This window comes from Phytophthora sojae (assembly GCF_000149755.1).
Source record: "Phytophthora sojae unplaced genomic scaffold PHYSOscaffold_21, whole genome shotgun sequence".
Classification (NCBI taxonomy): domain Eukaryota; phylum Oomycota; class Peronosporomycetes; order Peronosporales; family Peronosporaceae; genus Phytophthora; species Phytophthora sojae.
In genome coordinates this window covers 148752-166778 of record NW_009258135.1, presented here as the reverse complement: position 1 = coordinate 166778, position 18027 = coordinate 148752, and the positions used below count along the sequence as shown (strand labels likewise).

General features: G+C 56.3%; 4 protein-coding genes across 4 annotated transcripts; 3 read left to right on the top strand and 1 right to left on the bottom strand.

The window, feature by feature from the left end:
• Positions 1–117: 117 nt before the first annotated feature.
• Positions 118–903, top strand: PHYSODRAFT_535016 (hypothetical protein; the record flags this gene model as incomplete). Its single annotated transcript, XM_009541285.1, has 1 exon — positions 118–903. A coding segment is annotated over one exon (786 nt), but the record flags the coding sequence as incomplete, so codon positions are not given.
• Positions 904–1429: 526 nt separating this feature from the next.
• PHYSODRAFT_342798 (hypothetical protein) lies at positions 1430–5008 on the top strand (the record flags this gene model as incomplete). Its single annotated transcript, XM_009541284.1, has 7 exons — positions 1430–1608; positions 1649–1820; positions 1910–2071; positions 2095–2372; positions 2445–2571; positions 2601–2690; positions 2867–5008. The coding sequence occupies 7 exons, from the start codon at positions 1430–1432 to the stop codon at positions 5006–5008; spliced, it is 3150 nt and encodes a 1049-aa protein (XP_009539579.1).
• Positions 5009–11293: 6285 nt separating this feature from the next.
• On the top strand, positions 11294–12451 carry PHYSODRAFT_307997 (hypothetical protein; the record flags this gene model as incomplete). Its single annotated transcript, XM_009541283.1, has 4 exons — positions 11294–11382; positions 11415–11644; positions 11813–11916; positions 12218–12451. The coding sequence occupies 4 exons, from the start codon at positions 11294–11296 to the stop codon at positions 12449–12451; spliced, it is 657 nt and encodes a 218-aa protein (XP_009539578.1).
• Positions 12452–12772: 321 nt separating this feature from the next.
• Positions 12773–16490, bottom strand: PHYSODRAFT_348660 (hypothetical protein; the record flags this gene model as incomplete). The annotated part of the gene is made up of 10 exons (XM_009541282.1): positions 12773–13173; positions 13236–13346; positions 13405–13510; positions 13563–13661; positions 13744–13905; positions 13934–14080; positions 14641–14719; positions 14802–14930; positions 14995–15098; positions 16473–16490. 10 exons carry the CDS (start codon positions 16488–16490, stop codon positions 13040–13042), a joined length of 1089 nt encoding a protein of 362 aa, XP_009539577.1. The 3' UTR covers positions 12773–13039.
• Positions 16491–18027: the final 1537 nt, after the last annotated feature.

The window sequence follows — 18027 nt, the reverse complement described above, 5'->3', positions numbered from 1 at the left end:
AAGCTCGACAGCAACAGCATCAGCGTGAGAGGCTGCAACTCGACCAACAGCATCAGAGTGGGCGTGAGGGGCTGCAACTCGACCAACAGCAACAGAGTGGGCGTGAGGGGCTGCAACTCGACCAACAGCAACAGCATCAGCGTGAGAGGCTGCAACTCGACCAACAGCATCAGAGTGGGCGTGAGGGGCTGCAACTCGACCAACAGCAACAGCATCAGCGTGAGAGGCTGCAACTCGACCAACAGCATCAGAGTCGGCGTGAGAGGCTGCAACTCGACCAACAGCATCAGAGTCGGCGTGAGAGGCTGCAACTCGACCAACAGCATCAGAGTGGGCGTGAGGGGCTGCAACTCGACCAACAGCAACAGCATCAGCGTGAGAGGCTGCAACTCGACCAACAGCATCAGAGTCGGCGTGAGAGGCTGCAACTCGACCAACAGCATCAGAGTGGGCGTGAGGGGCTGCAACTCGACCAACAGCAACAGCATCAGCGTGAGAGGCTGCAACTCGACCAACAGCATCAGAGTCGGCGTGAGAGGCTGCAACTCGACCAACAGCATCAGAGTCGGCGTGAGAGGCTGCAACTCGACCAACAGCATCAGAGTGGGCGTGAGGGGCTGCAACTCGACCAACAGCAACAGCATCAGCGTGAGAGGCTGCAACTCGACCAACAGCATCAGAGTCGGCGTGAGAGGCTGCAACTCGACCAACAGCATCAGAGTGGGCGTGAGGGGCTGCAACTCGACCAACAGCAACAGCATCAGCGTGAGAGGCTGCAACTCGACCAACAGCATCAGAGTCGGCGTGAGAGGCTGCAACTCGACCAACAGCATCAGAGTCGGCGTGAGGGGCTGCAACTCGACCAACAGCATGGGCGTGGGAGTAAACGCGCACGGCTTGTAGTCGACTTGACGACTCCTCCACCGCCGCAACCTGCGAGGCAGCAGAAGCAAGTGGAGACGCGGCGAGAATCTCAGTCTTCTGCTCGTCGCCAACTTCAGATGGACACCTTGAAGGAACGTGGCTCTACTAGTCGCCAACATGTGGAGAAGCGGCGCCCCTCTGCTCGCCAACGTTCGGTGGACACCCTGAAGCAACTTGAGCGCGGCTGGAAGTACTAGCAACGCAAGTTAGGTGCTAAGGTGTGATACGACAGCGCTTTCTCCGGGGTCTACCAAGGCCGGGCCGTCATTCTTTAATTTCCTTGCCAAGTGTTCAAGCTCCCTCCACCTCAACGGCAGCGCTCCAAGGGCAGCCAACCCAGCGGCCGATGCCCGGACAGTCGAGCCTCCAGCGTCCAATTCCAGCAATACAGTAGACCTCAAGGTAAGAGAGAGATTACAGGACATGTAAAGCATGAATGGAAGAGGTAGCGCTAGTGTTGCGGGTTGTGTGTATTGATTAAAGTCGCCCTCTACTGCAGACTGCCATGAAGATGGCGCCGTCCAGGCCCGCCGCCTTCGCGAAGCCCTTCGTGCTCCGCACGTTCGCCAACCCGACGGCCACGTCGCTGGCCATCGAGAAGTTCGGCGTGACGAACGCCAACACCATCCGCAACCTGAGCTACGACGAGATCGCCGCCCACAAGGCGAAGAACGGCGAGGGTCAGTTCGTCAAGAACGGCACATACGGGCAAGTTCACGGGCAGCTCGCCCAAGAACAAGTACATCATGGACCAGGCCCCGTCCAGCCAGAACATTTGGTGGGGCGACATCAACCATCCCGAGAGAGCCGAGGTGTTCGACGAGCTGTACGAGACGGTCACCAAGCACTACAGCTCGGCCGAGAAGGTGTACGTCTTCGACGGCTACGCTTTTCGAGTCCGACTTCACTATCGTCAACGCCTGCAAGGCACTAACAAGAACTACAAAAACACGGTCTTAACTCGGAGGTCTTTGTTGCCTTCAAGATCGAGAACGACGTGGTCATCGGCGGCACCTGGTATCGCGGTGAGAAGAAGAAGGGCATCTTCTTGCCGTTGGACGGCATCATGGCCATGCACTGCGCGGCCAACAAGGGCAAGAACGGTGACACCGCCCTCTTCTTCGGCCTGTCGGGCACGGGCCGCAGCGTTACCTCATCGGTGACGACGAGCACGGCTGGGACGACGAGGGCATCTTCAACTTCGAGGGCGGCTGCTACGCCAAGACCATCAACCTGAGCCAGGAGAACGAGCCGGACATCTACAACACCATCAAGCGCGATGCTTTGCTCGAGAACGCGTTCGTGGACGCCGAGGCCAAGGAGCCCGACTTCTACAACACGTCCAGGACGGAGAACGGCCGTGTGTCGTACCCGATCTACCATGTCCTGAACCACGAGCCCACATCGAGCGGCGGCCACCCGTCCAACATCGCGTGCACGCCTACGGCGTGCTGCCGCCTTTGTCCAAGCTGAGCGACGGTCAGGCCATGTACCACTTCCTGTCCGGCTACACCGCCAAGGTTGGTTGCCGGCACGGAGCGTGGCGTGACGGAGCCCGCGGCCACTTTCAGCGCCTGCTTCGGCGCCGCCTTCCTACCGCTGCACCCCACCAAGTACGCGAAGAAGCTGCAGAAGCACAACACGTCCGTCTACCTCGTCAACACGGGCTGCACCAGTGGCGGCTACGCATGAGCATCAAGGACACGCGCGCCTGCATCGACGCCATCCTGGACGGCTCCACCAAGGAGTCGCAGTTCTCGGACAGGGTTTGGTAGTAGTGGGAATACTGGCTAGTAGTCATACTACTACTACTACTATCCAAATTCTGGCAATAGTAGAATGATATATCTATTAGTAGTGAGGCATCGGTGGTACTAATATGACTACTAATATGACTACTAATATGACTACTAATATGACTATTTGACCATCATGGACGAAGACCAGGGCGGCCAAGGCCAAGGACGAGTCATCCGCGCTGATGGAGGCTACGAAGGCGGCCAAGGAGGTGGTGCGCTCTCGTAGCAGCACACCGGAGAGTGGCCGTCAGGCCGGGGCTCGGAGCAAGTCTCCTGACGCCGCGCAAGGCAAGGAGGAGAGTCCTCGGGGCCATAAAAGCCCGGCTCGCGACTGGGAAGCCGCCGTCTTTGACTGCACGATGGTCCAGTACTCCGGTGAGAGTTCACCCCACGACGAGAACGTCTCGGAGGGCAGCACGCACGCTGCCGAAGGCACGGAGCTGGCGGCAGGCGACATGACCAACGCCTCGGCCGACGCAAAGGCCTCGTCAGAGAAGGAGGCGGAGGACGCCGAGTCCGGCTCAGGCGACAGCAAGCAGTCGCACGACGAAGTCGCCATGGCCGACGCTGGGGTCGTGGCCGAGAAGTCGCCGAGCGGCGCGGGCTCCAAGCCCAAGGAGGTGCTGGTATCCAAGCATCTGACGCTGGCGCAAGGTCGTGAGCGTGCCCAAGCGTCGAAAGCGGCTGCCGCTGCGAAGGCCGCCGAGGCCAAGGCGAAGAAGTGTTCAGCTTCCAGGTCGCCTCGCGGCTCCAGCTCCAAGCTGTTCATCGACTCGGAGTCTGAGGATGAGGAGGGTGCCGTCCACGAGCCCAAGGAGCTCTCCAACAACCTCGACGAGCAGCAGCAGCAATACCACGCTGCTAGCTCGGGTGCGTATGCCAGGCAGCCGACTGTCACGACTACCATCGAGTCTTCTTCAGGCGGGGATGCCACGTACCCGCAGGGCTACTTCCCGCCCGAGCCTGGCACTGGTGCGCCAGCGCTGTTGGAGAAGCTCTCGGCTCCTCGTGGCCTTATCGGCGGGTACACCTCGAGGGGTTCCTATGAGCGTGCTCTTGTTGAGAAAGAGCCACTCTTTCTTGGCGACGTTGAAGTCGCCCGGTGTGTGTTACTAGCACCACACAAGCTCACACTGAAGGAGTTCACCACGCTTCGCAAGAAGCCGGAGGACAAGGGTGGACTCCATCCTGTGTGGGGTTTCCACTGGGTCAAGCCGAATGACAACATGACCTGGAGCGAGGTGGAAGACCTCTTCTGGCGCTACGTCCAGCGCAAAGGGTATTCCGACCAAGAGTTCAAAGAACTCCGTGAGGATCGCACTCTGTCCGCAATCCTGGACGTGCGCGAGCTCCGCATCGAGTTCGCTCAACTCGTGAGCAAGCGCAAGCTCCACTCGAAGATGGACGAGCTGAAGCAAGAGGCGAGAGCCAAAGCTCGCGAAGAGCGTGGGCGTGGTGCGACTACGTCTGCTACCGTGCCCCGGGTACCGGCCAAGAAGCCAAGGACTACTTACAAAGCTGCCGCTGCTTCTCGTCCCATATCGCAACAGCCTCCGGGCAGTCTGCCTGGAGCTGCTCAACGGGCTCCCACGAGTTATCCGACTCAGGGTAACCCCTTCACTTCACGAGCAGCTGGCGCCTGCCATGGAGCCGCCGCTCCCGGACGACTCGTTCCACGTGGTAGTGGATCTGCCCATTACGATCAAGGAGGGCCGGCGGTGGCCTCGCACGGCCATGGCTACGAGCCTGAGGCGACGCAGCCGTATGCTGGGGCCCCGAGTCAGGTGGTGGCCCTGCAGCAAGAGGAGATTCGTCTTCTCCGGGACCGTGTGTACGTCCTCGAGATCGCGCTTGGCGTCGGCCTTGATGGCGAGGCTGCCGCTCGTGCTGGTCAGCCTGGTGCCGTGGAGCGGCTCCGTGAGGATGTTGCCTCGCTCTATCAAGAAACTCGCAGTCTCCATGGCCGTGTGGATCGTCGAGCCGACCTGTCGTCTTACGTCTCGCTGCGAAACCAGCTCGCTGGCCTTCGGGCCGAGCTTCATGGCCACGCGCCGTATCCGGAGCAGCAGCAGCCCCACTCGTATCAGGCCCAGTTTGGCCAGGGCTCGTACGGGGCCCCTGCGTATGCTGCTCCGATGTACGCCGCACCGTCTTACGACCAGCGCGCGTATCAGGCGCCTTACCGCGACCCGACGCCGCGCTTCGAGGAGCTGCGCTCTTCTCCACCGGGCCACCCACCGCTTCCTGCGGGGCAGCCAGAGCCAGAGGGTCATGGTACCTCTTAAGACGACCCACGTAAAACGTCGGGTGAGTCGTCATCGACTTGGGCAAGTCTATGGTGTACGCCGCGCCATGCCGGCTGAGGACCGTGAAGGGTCCAATGAAGCGGTGCTTCAGCTTGTTGCTCTCGACCGAGCTAACAGTGTTTAGCGGTAGGTTTCTAGTATCTAGGAGAACTAAATCCCCAACCTTAAACACGTTCATGTTTCCTCTTCCATTTCGGTCAGAGTACTCCTTCTGTTTATCTTGGGCTTGCGCCATGGTGTCTCGCACCCTGCTGATTATGTTCAGCCTGTCTTCGGCAAACGAGGACAGTTGCTTCCGCAAGGTGGCTGGACTCACGTCCGAGACTTGGGAGGAAAAGGTTTTCCGAGCCTCTCCCCCACTTAGGACCGAAGCCCCGGTACTGCCTCGTAATGTGAGCGGCACCTGAGGGTGGCGCAACCCGTTCAGGTAAAAGGGCGTAAAGCCCGTCGATGCATGTACCGCATTGTTGAGTGCGAACTCAACCATGGGCAAGCGATCAGCCCAAGAGCGGGGCATCTCTGCGCAGATACTGCGGAGCGTGTCTTCGAGCACGCGATTGACGCGCTCCGTCTGGCCATCCGTCTGCGGGTGGTCCGCCGTCGACATCGACAGTCGTGTGCCGAGAAGGCGAAACAGCGTCTGCCAGAACGTAGCGGTGAACCGCGGGTCTCGATCAGAGACAATGGTCTCGGGCAAACCGTGGTGTCGGAAGACACAGTCCATGAACAGGCGAGCGACCTCGTCGCCAGTGACGGTGTCACGAACTGGAGCAAAGTGGACCATCTTGCTCAGACGGCACACGAAGGCAACTACACCAGTGTTGCCACGGTCATCGGCCGGAAGTCCGAAGACAAAGTCGAGACTCATCGACTTCCAGCAGTCCGCTGGGACCAGCAGGCTCTGCAATGGTGCCGAGGCGTGACCGGCAGGCTTCACGCGCTGGCACGTCTCGCACGTACGGACGTAGGTGGCGACCCACTTGTACATGTGACGCCACCAAAACATCTGCGAGACAGACGCGTACGTCTTCTCACGGCCGAGATGGCCACTGGATGGAGCGTCGTGCGCCTCCATCAGGATGTCGTACTTGAGATCCTCGTCGTTGGGCGCGACAATACGGGGAGGATCCTCGGGCTCGACCCTATAGTGGAGCAAACCGTCAGCCCACTCATAGCGGTGCAGCCTTGCACGTTGTCGGGGCGTGAGCCACTCGGCCTTGGCTCCCGAGCCAGCGGCCAAGAACCGCACAAGAGCTCCGAGACTGGCATCGTCTCGGTACCCCAGCCTGATGCGATCATACAGATCCGTCGTGACCCGACTAATATGAGCAAGCTCGTAGTCGGATCGGCGCGACAGCGCGTCGGCAAGCACGTTCAACTTGCCCGGCTTGTACTCGACACGGAAGTTGTATTCCGCGAAGAATGACAGCCAACGCGCCATCCGCTGTGAGAGATGCGGCGTGTTGACGGCAGTCCGCAAGGACGCGTGGTCTGTATAAACGACAAAGGGCGTCGAGCCCAGGAGGTGCACTCGGAACTTGACAAGAGCGTACTTCATGGCAAGTAGCTCCTTGTCGTGGACTGGATAGTTCCGTTCGGCTGCCTTGAGCTGCCTGGACTGGAACGAGATGACCCGTTCGCGGCCTTCATCGTCGGCCTGCAATAGCGCACAGCCAATTGCGTAGTCAGACGCATCACAGACTACGCTGAAAGGCTTCGTCTCGTCCGGCAATGCCAGGACTGGCGCGCGCTGTAAGCTCGCTTTGATGTCGTTAAAAGCATCTTGATGGCGACGCTCCCAGCGCCAGTCGACATCCTTCTTCAGGAGATCCGACAAGGGCCGTGCCAGCTCGGCGTAGCCTGCACTATACTTGTGCAGGTAGTTGGCGAGGCCCAACCACTGTCGTAGGTCCTTCTGCGACCGAGGTGGCGGCCAAGCCGCGATGGTTTTCACCTTCTCCGGGTCCGCCCGGACCCCGGCGCTACTGACGAAGCAGCCCAGGACCTTGATCTCCTCAGCTGCGAACACACACTTGTCGATGTTGGCGTACAGCTTGTTCGCCCGCATGACTTCGAACACACGTCGAAGGTGCTGGAGATGCACCTCCATGGCCGTCTGGCCTGCCTCGGCACGGCTGTGGACGAAGATGTCGTCAAAGTACGTCTGTGTGAACGCACGCAAAGGTCGGAACAGTTGTGTGACCAAGCGATTGAACGTTGCCGGGGCGTTAGAAAGCCCCTGAGTCATGACCAGCCACTCCCAGAGCATACCGCTCGGCGTGCTCACAGCCGTGAGTGGGATGTCGCTCTCGCGCATCAGGATCTGGTAGTATCCGTCCACCAGGTCCAGCGCGCTATACAGCGTGCAGCCGGCCATGTTGTTGAGCAACACGTCCTTGCGCGGGATCGGTGTCTGCGCAGGCACTGTCGCGCTGTTCAGCTTGTTATAAGCATGAAACAGACGCCACTTTCCGTTCGGTTTGCGAACACAGAAGGTAGGCGTCGAGTGCGGGGACTTCGACTCCCGCACCATGCCTGCCTTCGCCTTGGCGGCAAAGAAGGCATCAATGACTTCACACTGCTCCCGGGGAAGAGGCCATTGCCTCGTGACACAGTACTTCGTGCCCGGCACGAGATCGATCTCGTGCCTGATTCCCCTGTCCGGAGGGAGATTGGACGGTGGATCCTTGGACACCACGTCCTCGAACTCCTTCACCAAGGGGTACACCGGGTCCCGGGGATTCTTAAGAATCTCAGAGCCCATGCGCGGCGCGCGCTGTCTCTGGAACTCCTCCAGGACTGCCTGGTCCATGACCGAGGACGAGTTCAACTCGGCCGACGTGGACTCCGGTCGGAGGAGAACCAACTCTGCGATCTCCCCGGCCTTTAGCTCGGCCAAGAAGTCCTCAATGGCGAGCTCCTCAAGATTCAGCAACTCTGAAACCTCGGGCAGAGCTGCAAGCTCGGCAGCTCCTGTCTTGACCCGACGACCGGTCACGCCGTCGAAGATGTGATAACACTCTTCGGCGGCTGGAGCCTTGGCTGGAGGCTCGGAGTCGCTGGCGACTGGCGTCGTCGGCCACACGACTAGGCCCGGCTTACGACGTGACCCTCGGGTGTCTTCGTCTCGTGGCGCCGCCTTGACGGCACCACCGATCTTCTCGATCTCGTGCGGAACTACGTTACCCGCCTTGTCCTTGAGCGGAACTTGGTTACCCGCCTTGCTGGGTGGAACTATGTTACCCACCTCGCCGTGTGGAACTTGGTTACCCACACCAGGAGCGCTTCCAGCGACTCCCGCATCAGTTATGGTTTGAGTGACCTCCTGTGGAACTATGTTACCCACATCGGAAGCGCCTGCAGTGCCTTCCTCATCAGTTACGGTCTGAGTGACCTCGCGTGGAACTTGGTTACCCACGCCAACGCCAGCGGCGCCTTCTCCAGCAGCCCTTGCTGCCTGCGGTACTTCGTTACCCGCGTGTGGACCTACGTTACCCACCTGGTAGGTGCTGTCCGGCACCTCCACTCTCAGGCCTTGTCCGGCCCGGTTGGAGTCGTCGTCAGTCTCGACGGGCTCCAAGAACTCATTGGACGCTGCTGCGCCCTGGCGGCCCTCGCGGGCGCCCCAACTGCTGCCAGAGGTGGGAACATGACTCACCTAAGCTCTGTCAGAGCGTGGGGGACGGCTGGCCCCGATGGCCTTGCCGCGCCAGTCGTTCCAAGGCTCGTGTTTCTCCAGCCACGGCATGCCAAGGATCAAGTCGTACTTGTCCATGTCTAGGACCAAGAACGGCTCCGTGCTGTCGAAGTCCTCGAACTTGACAGTGAGGTTCATGTGGACCCGAGGTACTTCTACCACCGTACCGTCGGCCAGTCTTACCGAGACCAGCCCGTTGCCTTTGCTGCCTCGTAGCGCATCGGCGTACTTGTCGCGATTGCGTGCGACAGTCTGGCGGCGCGCAAAGTTCTTGGACGCCCCAGAGTCGACCAAGATTCTCAAGGGATGATCGTATCCCGGTACACTCGCGTGCACCACAAGCAGCCCACCGCTGCCCTTCTCCGCTTCGAGAGTACAGAGACTCTCAGGGGCTACGTCCCCATGGCGTGTGCCACCCGCACGCCCCTCATGAAGACTTAGTGTTTCCCCAGTAGGGCGCCCCGCCCCTACTGGTGTCCGGCGTTCCCCTGGTTCCTGGGGCGCGGCTTCTGCCAGCGACCCCTAGAGCCAAAGGGCTTCGAAGAGAACTTCTTCTTCAGTCCTCCCGCGGGACAAGCACGTTTCATGTGCCCAAGCTTGCCACAGCCGTAGCAGCGCATGTCGCTCTGCTCGGCCATGCCCAGATCCATGGGAACCGGCCCGTTGATCGCTCCATTGCCGGAGTTACCATTAGGCGCACCGCCAGAGGCAGGGTTGCTCTGCCATACCGTGGCAGGGGTACGAGCCTGCTTGTGGCTGTACTCCTCCTGGAGGGCGATCTGAATCGCCTCCTCCATAGTGTTTGCTTGCACACGGAACAGTTGCGTGCGGGCAGGACCGACACACAGACCGTCCATGAACACGGTCACCTTGATGTGTTCAGGCAGGGGGTTCCCCACCAAAGAGGCAGTGAGCACTCGCATCTCCTGGATGTACTCATGCAGCTCGCGCCTTCCTTGTTTGCAGGCGAGGAAGCGCGAACGCTGGCGGTACTCGTAGTTCGCCGGAAGAAACGCGGCCCGCAGCTGCTCGCACAGCTGGGACCATGATGCGAAGCATCCAGGCGTCGTCGCTTCGCGCGTATACGCCCAACTCTTAGCGCGACCACTAAGGTTGGAGAGCGCAAAGGCGACACGGAGTCGCTCGTCCGAGACGAGAGCCGCGTCCATCGCGAGCTCAACCTCTCGAACCCAGAAGTGAAGGTTTTCTCCTTCCTTCCCTTCGAAGGGTTGAACCTTCAGCCGCAGGGGCTTCGGTTGCACCGGCTTCGGCGCGGCCGCAGTGGTCTGCAGCCCTTGAACGTGGGCGATGAGCCCTCGCTCGTAGGTGTCGAACGCGTTGATACGCTCAACCTGCTCAGCCGGCGTCGCCGCCGCCAAGCTACGCAGGGCATCTGTCCCAAAGATGCCTGTCATCTTACGAACGGACTCGTACTGCGAGTCGTTCAGATGGGGAAACTCTGTACGATCCATCTTGGCTCACTCGATGAGACCACAGAGGATTCAGGTAGTCCAATCTACCCGCGTAGGCGTAGGATTGACTACAAGTGCTACCAAGTGTGACGGGGCACACAGCACTTCTTAACAGAGGAAGCAGGAGTATACAAACTCCAAGTGAACAGCCGTTCACGTGTCTCTGGTCTGCAGGGGACGACTTGACTTGAAAAGTGGTAGATCTAAGACTGAATGTATTTATAGGTTGGTACAGATTTGGCCTGCATACAAATCCTAAGTTCCCTATAGTTTGTGTCATACAAAATGTGTCTGTTGGCTCTGAGGCCACTTGGGTCACTATCCAGGGGAGTGACCGATGAAGCCATCCCTGAATAGTGACAGGGTCACTATTCCATGAAACCCCGTTACACGGCATCTGCTGTGTGGAGACCAAGAGCCTGGACGGCGCCAGCGCCACGCTCCATGTGCGCACTGCGCCGCACGCAGGGTTCCGAGTGGGATTTTTCCGAGTCGGAACCCTGCTTGTATGGCGTCCCCAGACCTCGGGCGAAGGCGCATTGGCTCAGTGTAGCCGCTCCTGTGGGTGTCAAGGAGCAGGGAGGGAGAGTTCCGGGTCACGCGACACCGCAAGGCCGACGAAGAAGGAGGGACATGGACGGAGGAAGCAGGAAGGGAGGAGAGGGGAGGCGATATCAACAGCGCGCCCCCCCCCCCCCCCGCGAGCCGACGTTGTCCAAAATGATGATCAACTGTCGAAAGGGAGGCGCTACCCATGCTGGCGCTGCAGACGCAGCTGCAGTTGGTCCTAACTGTTCGTCTGACGGAGGCGGCCCCCACCGCAAGCGCGCCAAGAAGGGCCTGCGCCAAGGACGCAGTCAATAATGCAGCTGCCGAGCTGACCGTCAACACGCAGGTTTAGCGCGGCCAGACCTGCTGGTGGACATGGTGCAGCTCTGTCTGGGGATATGAGGTCGCGCATGCCAAGGACGCGGTGTAGAGCTGGGTGGAGCGGGACCAGGACAAGGACAAGAAGAACGTGGATTTTGACAAGACCGCGGGCAAGCTGCCGACCAATCCATCTACGGCCAGTTGGTGGCCGTCGTGCGGCGCGCCATGCTCGCGGCAGGGGAGACAGCGGCCTCCGAGCTGCTGATGATGGTGCTGGACTGGAGTCTGACGCGCCCGACGCCCGCGCACTGGATGTGGCTGCTGCTGCTCGCACATGAACTCGTAGAGTTCTGTTCTGCGTGGCTATTGCGCGCTACCACGAGGATGAGGAGGAGGTGACCGAGTTCCTGCCCGTGCTGGAGCTCCTGGCTACCAAGAACCCGGCACCGATGGTGGACATCCTACGTGACTTGCTGGACGAGTGCGTGGCAAACGACGAAGTGTCGGTTGGGCCAGGACTATCAGCGTTGAACGTGGTGTCTCGACTTGTGGCTCTGGCGCGGCTCGACGGTGCTTGTGAGTTCGTGTGATGATAACCTCCAGTGGGTACGTCACTAGCGGCCAAACTCACGGCTTAGAACGGCAGCAGTAATGGGAGTGTCAGTGTTTCCTCGGCAGGTTTCGAGGCGCAACTTCTGAATTTCCTCCGGGGCGAAGCACAGAGCTGTCAAATTCGGCCTCCAGTTGCTGTTAAATCTGAGGGAGTCAGAGTTGTTGCCACAGGTTGCAGCTTCCGAGGTCTCATTCCAGAAGAGGTTCTTGAATTTGCTGGATCTGAGTGTCTTCGTGTGCGTTCGGCAAGGGAATCTACCGCTTCCTCCCGTACATCTGCCAGAACACACTTCGGTTGCTGCAAACGATGGTCCCAGCTCACGAAACGACAGAGGATGATTATATGCAGTCAGGCGAAGACGAAAATGTATCGAAGGAGGTCGCTTAACAGCGTTTTGTGCGCAAGGTGTCGGGGGGGGGGGGGGGGGGGCTTTTCTCGCCGTTGCGATAATATCTGCCGAGCTTGTGCTACAGGGCGATAAAGCGTCGAGGGTGCTGACTGTGCGGAGTGACAGTGATTTACAAAGTCACCTGCAGTCTTTAATTAATGATGATTGCGTTCCGAGTGCTGGCGCTCGACGGAGGCGTTGCGCACTATCTGTCGTCATGTTCGCATCCGTGTGGTTGGATGCTCCACTGAGCACGACGTCTGCAACAAACATCCCGACACATTTCCCGAACGGAGTAAACTTTGCCGACATGGACAAGGACGGCGATCAACTGGACGAGCGGCAGGTCATTATGAACCGGGCGCCTCCACCAAGACCGTAGGTATCTTCACTAAATCATTCCGATTTTTCAAAACAACAGGGTGGATCACCAAATGGGCGGAGCTTGCCACTAAGAAAAAAAGTTAGAAGAACTTCATGCAGGGTTGAATTTACCAGTACCACTTACAGTTTAGTTCGGGCACTCTTCAGGCCGGCAACATCCATGATCATCAATGCTTAGTCTCCGTAAATCCACGTTTCATCGCCTGGTTGCCGGAGTGCACTGCAGACGTGGCTCTGGTGCAATCGGGTATTTGAGTGTCCACCACACGCGCTATGTGCCTGAGAGGAGAATCCAGCTGGAAATCCTTCGTTTCGTTTCGTTTTAAGTTGAGGTACATTACAGTCATTTAGCCTAACTAACGACCTAGAAAATGCCCGGCCCTCCAGCCCTTAAGGATCGTTGGAGGGTGTGCTGCCTACTCCCTAAGTGTGGCAGCTGATACACACGTGTTACGATATGCCAGTGAGCTGGGAAATCCTTCATATCGCTCGTCTTTTGGACGGGCGACATGAATTTGACAAGAGCACCAAAGCACTTAGGTTCTTCTCCTCCTGCAGGCCCTTCAACATCGGCCTTGAAGAGTTTTCAAAGAGCTACTGGAGCGCCGTGGTTGAGCGTGCCAGCCACCGCAAACTTCAGCAGGTTAGCCATGGCAAGGCTGTTCACAATGCGGATGTCCTCAACGTACTCGAAGTCAATCAGCGGGATCATCACCTGCGCTAGGGCCGACTGGTACAGCGTGTTGCACGCATTGGTCTTGCGTTTGTGTTGATCTCCAGACACTTCTTGCCCACACCACGGATCTCGAGCGTCATCGTGTCCTTGTCATCAGCCGTCTGGCCATCCTCCTCGACATCGTCAGCGACGACATCGGACACGGCTGAATCTGCGCCTGCTTAATCAGAGCCGGGATACAATCCTCCTTCAGGATGCTGCCAATGCGCACGCACAACTGCGCAACGTGAGTGCGTGCACCTCGGGGACCTCCAGCTCTTCGCTGGACTGCACGCGGACCAGCATCTCCCTGATCTCCTTGGCGTCGTTCACGAAGCGCTCCTTGCTTGCAGCACAGTAGCGAGTACTCCTTGCCGTGGGTGTTGGTCAGAACCTCCTTGGCAAGTGGGCTGAAAATGTCGTAGATGCGCAGGAACTTGTCGCCGATCACCTTCGCGACACTAGCCACGGCAGTGATTGCCTGCTCCTGGACCTGACGCGGGCACGAATGCATCGCGTTGAACAGGGCTCGAGCAGAGACTGGGTGTACGGGGCGACGTACTTGTTGTGCACACGTTCGTGTTGCAGAAGTTGATCTCCATGCAGGCGGCCAGAGCGCACGTGCACAGCGCACACTGCTCGTTTTGGATCAGCACCGTGAGCGCCGCAACGGCCACGGCGTGGAACTTGGCCTGGGAGTTCTTGCCCTTCTCAACCTCGCCGAAGTCCTCAGCGATCTGGCCAATACTGTGCAGAGCAGCGTACTGAGTTCTGGTCGCTCAGGAACGGCAGCACCATGCCCACCACGTTGTCGAGCTTGCGCGTCATGACCGACTTGGCGCCCTCGCCCAGCACGCAGGTAGCGTACAGATGGGCGCGGCGCTTGCGCCAGTCAGCGTCGCCTAGGAAGCCCTGGATGACCGGGATGGCACCAGGCAGCATAGCATTGCCGCCCAGCGACCAGCAACGGCGGCGGCACCAGCGTCGTTGGCCTACGAGTCCAACTCCTGATTCGATCGATCACACGAAGATCATCGCGCGCCACGTCGTCCAGCGAGTTACCGCGAGATAAGGTCTAAGCTTGGGAACAACATCAGGGCTTGACTTATCCGCGAGATAAGGTCTAGACGCATTCCTCTTCTAGACCTCTTGCGGGTAAAGCCCGATAAGGTCTAGAAGCGCCTCTTCAAGATCTTATCTTGGGGTAAAGCCCGAAGTTTAAACAAACATCATCAGGACGACCTTATCGTGAGGTTATTTGTTGATGCAGCACGAAAAGATATAACGTGGCTCACCAATTCATGGGCGCTGAGATGAGCCCGTTATACCGGGTAGAGTCCTTAAGTACGAATCCTTTCTAACAGCCTTTTAGCTAACGTTAACCCTATGCTAAAATCGTTTTAACAATAAAATGAGCCCTTTCTATAAGTGATGGCGCTCAAAGCGCCATCACATCCAAACTTCCGCTCTACCAGTATGATCGTGGACCCAGCTTTCGAGCACGTCAGCGGCAACACGTACTTGTGTCGGTTCTGCAATTCGCCATACGCGCTGGGGCACACCCAGAACATGAACACACACCTGAACTCAGAATAGCACCGCACGAACCAAGAGCTATTCGAGCGGCTCGAACGTGAGCGTAAAGAGATTGCGCGTGAGCGTGAGGAGGTGGCGTGTGAGCGTGAGGAGATGGCGCGTCAGCGTAAGGAGATTGCGCGTGAGTGTGCCAGGCTCATGTTCGAACGTGAGACGCGCCAGCGACCTAATCAATAACAGAGTAAACGTCGACGAACTCACCAAGACGACGAAGTAATCAATTTGATTACTCCCCCACGGCCGACGCAGCGACAGCAGCCCTCTGCTCCTCAACCGACGCAGCGGCAGCAGCCCTCTGCTCCTCAACCGACGCAGCGGCAGCGGCGCTCTGCTCCTCCGCCGAACAACCACAAGGAACTTGAGGCCAACTGGCGCAAGAACTGGTAAAGCTCGAGCAGACACTAGCTAATCAAATAATAGCTAAGCCAAACAATAGTAAGCAATGGGGTTCTTCCTCTCAATACTCGCTCCTGGTCGTATAGCTCGTAGGTCGTGTCCGCTCCACTCCTCTAACCTCCGGATAGTGCTTAGTGATACGAGATTTGACTTTGCCACTATCAAGAGGTCATTAACTATAAAATTGTCCATTTCGTAAAGCATGCCTAGCAAAGCTCAACCACAACATGGATCGCTTGTGACCTAGAATGGATTCAACGGGCCCTCACGGTTAGGAACGGCCCTGTCAAATTTCCCGCGCTCACACAAATACTATTCTGCATAGCATGATGTGATTCAGAACGTGCGTTTATTGAATAAGATTGGACACTAGTCTAGGTTGGGCGTTGTAGTTGCCCGGGCAGTCATTCCAAGTCCATCTGAATAGTGGGCAGGGTATCATCACCCCTCGTGTCATACAGCTTTAGATATTAAAATGTCCAGATCAAAATTCAAATTGTATCGGATGCTTTGGCCACATATTGAGTGTACAATACAAGCTCGCCAAGTGCCTATTGTCACTGCACTGGTACCTTGAACAATGGTGTACCGTCATTATGGTACAGATCTAGATAGTGATGCCTCTGGATAGTGATAAAAAGTGGTCTCCCGAGGCTATCACTACAAAGAGGATTGTTTGTATCCAAGATGAAAATGTAGTGTGGGCCACACAGTATTGCGACTATCTTTCTCACCAGCGTACATTATTTATCCAAAAGTACTGTAAAAACTGTAATTATGCCCCCTCCCTCTAATAGTGCCCCACCCCATGAAATTTGACGTCTTTGGCTGGGGACTTGCGATAGTGCCCCACCCTCAAATATAGCCCCACCCCACCTTTTATCTGACAAAATTGAATATGATTCTGAGTTTTTCCTCGTGAATTCCAAATGTTTCACATCATAATCTTAAGGTTTGTATATCGACTTACCAATGTCAGTGATTACTGTCAAATTTATTATGTAAATAGACTTTTTAACGCTAGTTGTTTTTGGTGCCCCACTCCCTTTAACAGGCCGGGGAAGGTCGCAGTTCGTACATGGCAAAACTTCGTTTTTTAAAAAAAAGCAAGTGCTGTGCACGCATACGCATTGATCGTGTGAAGCAGCACTGGCTACACAAAATGTCAAATGTAGTGTTGTAGAACGATCAACCACTGTCGAGAGAGGCCCTCAGAGACGCCGTTTGCAACGGCAGCGAAGCGGAGGTCTGCAATGGTCGGCGCGTGGCCCGGAGTAGGTATATCTAAGTAGGAGCTAATACCGTTTTTTACCGACGCCTTGCCCGCCATGAGCGAAGCGAAATTGGCGGTGCAAACGAGGAGCTCACCCAGGCGAAGCCCTACCAAATCTCCCGACCCGATTATTATATGAGCCTATAAAATTTCTACCATCCTAGCCTTAGTCGAGCTTTTTTTTTTTACAATTGCAGCTGTCTAAGGCATAAATTTTCTGGGTTAATCGTTATGATAACCGTAACAGACCTTGCTTCCAATATCACTAACCAAATTTATCAACTACCGGTATTGCAACATTTAATAAGAGTATTGTTTCCTATCCGACTACTAAGCAATACCACCAAACTAACTAACAGTAAATAGACCAAACTAGCTTATAGCTATTTTGCATATTAAAATTATAAAATCTATGCATCGAAACATCAAAGTCTCGCCCAAAGTAGCTCTGGAATTCGAGGTCCTCTAAGTATTTATTAGTAGCCTCATTCGTACCAGAAAGGCGAAGGCAGGGCCGGAAAATATGACGCTACAAGATATGTGCATTCGTTAGGAAAAAATAAGTGGTAAGAAGCGAACAAGAGATGAAAGCTCCAACGATTTTGCTCAACATTTCAGTTATGTTGGCGACAGAAATAAAGTGAAAAAATATCGATTATGTGCCGAACGAGGCCCATTCTACATAAAGATCGGGGAACATTGACAATGAAACTGGAATTCGAAGAAGCACAAAAAGTTGGCGACGACTTGATCATTTCTACTGGGCTATGTAGGATCGGTCGAAACAGCAGTGTGCTGGTTTCCGCTGTGTAGAAGTTGCTGTGGAGCGTGACATCCTATATAGAAGAACTAACATTACATGCAGTAAAGTATCGTGGCTTGTTGCTTTATGTTTATTGTTTGCCTAAAGAGCAACAGAAAACGATGCTACAACACTCATAGGGTAGACGCAACAGCCAAATATTTACAATCTGATATTGTGAAATGATTGTCACTCCTCTCAAAATCTCTTATGAATACCATGCAATTCGAACGATGCTGGCCTACCCGGGCGTGATCACTTACTTGAACAACAACAGTAACGAGGGTGCGCCGATGTGGTAATATTGAGCAGTAAACAAGGTTGTTAAAGCTAAAATCATGCTCAAGGAATTACCCGAGCATGGTATCCAGCAATTTGGGCGATGGGCGAAGGTGTTCGAGTCGACAAGAGCATTCAGACATGTAGAGTTCACCTGTCCTCATCGTGAGGAAAAGTTGAAGTATAAATGCAGCGCCGTGAGGTTGAAAGTGTAGCGACACTTTAGAAATGTTGGTTGAACTATCGGTACTTAAGTTTTCCACAAATGTTGCAATGGACTAGCACGCTCGTACTCTTGCTAAAATGAAAATTAAATATATTCTATGGCTTTGTAATATACTGCCTTGTTTAATGACCAGCGTTTTGGATTTTATATCTATTCCGTGCTGAACTAATGCATGATATCTAAAGGCCTCAATACTAATACATGCACTGGCATACTCGCGGTGCAGACATAGGCTTTTATGTATGCTTGAAGTTGATAGCGCAGGTCGAGTGACGGGTAGCGACAAG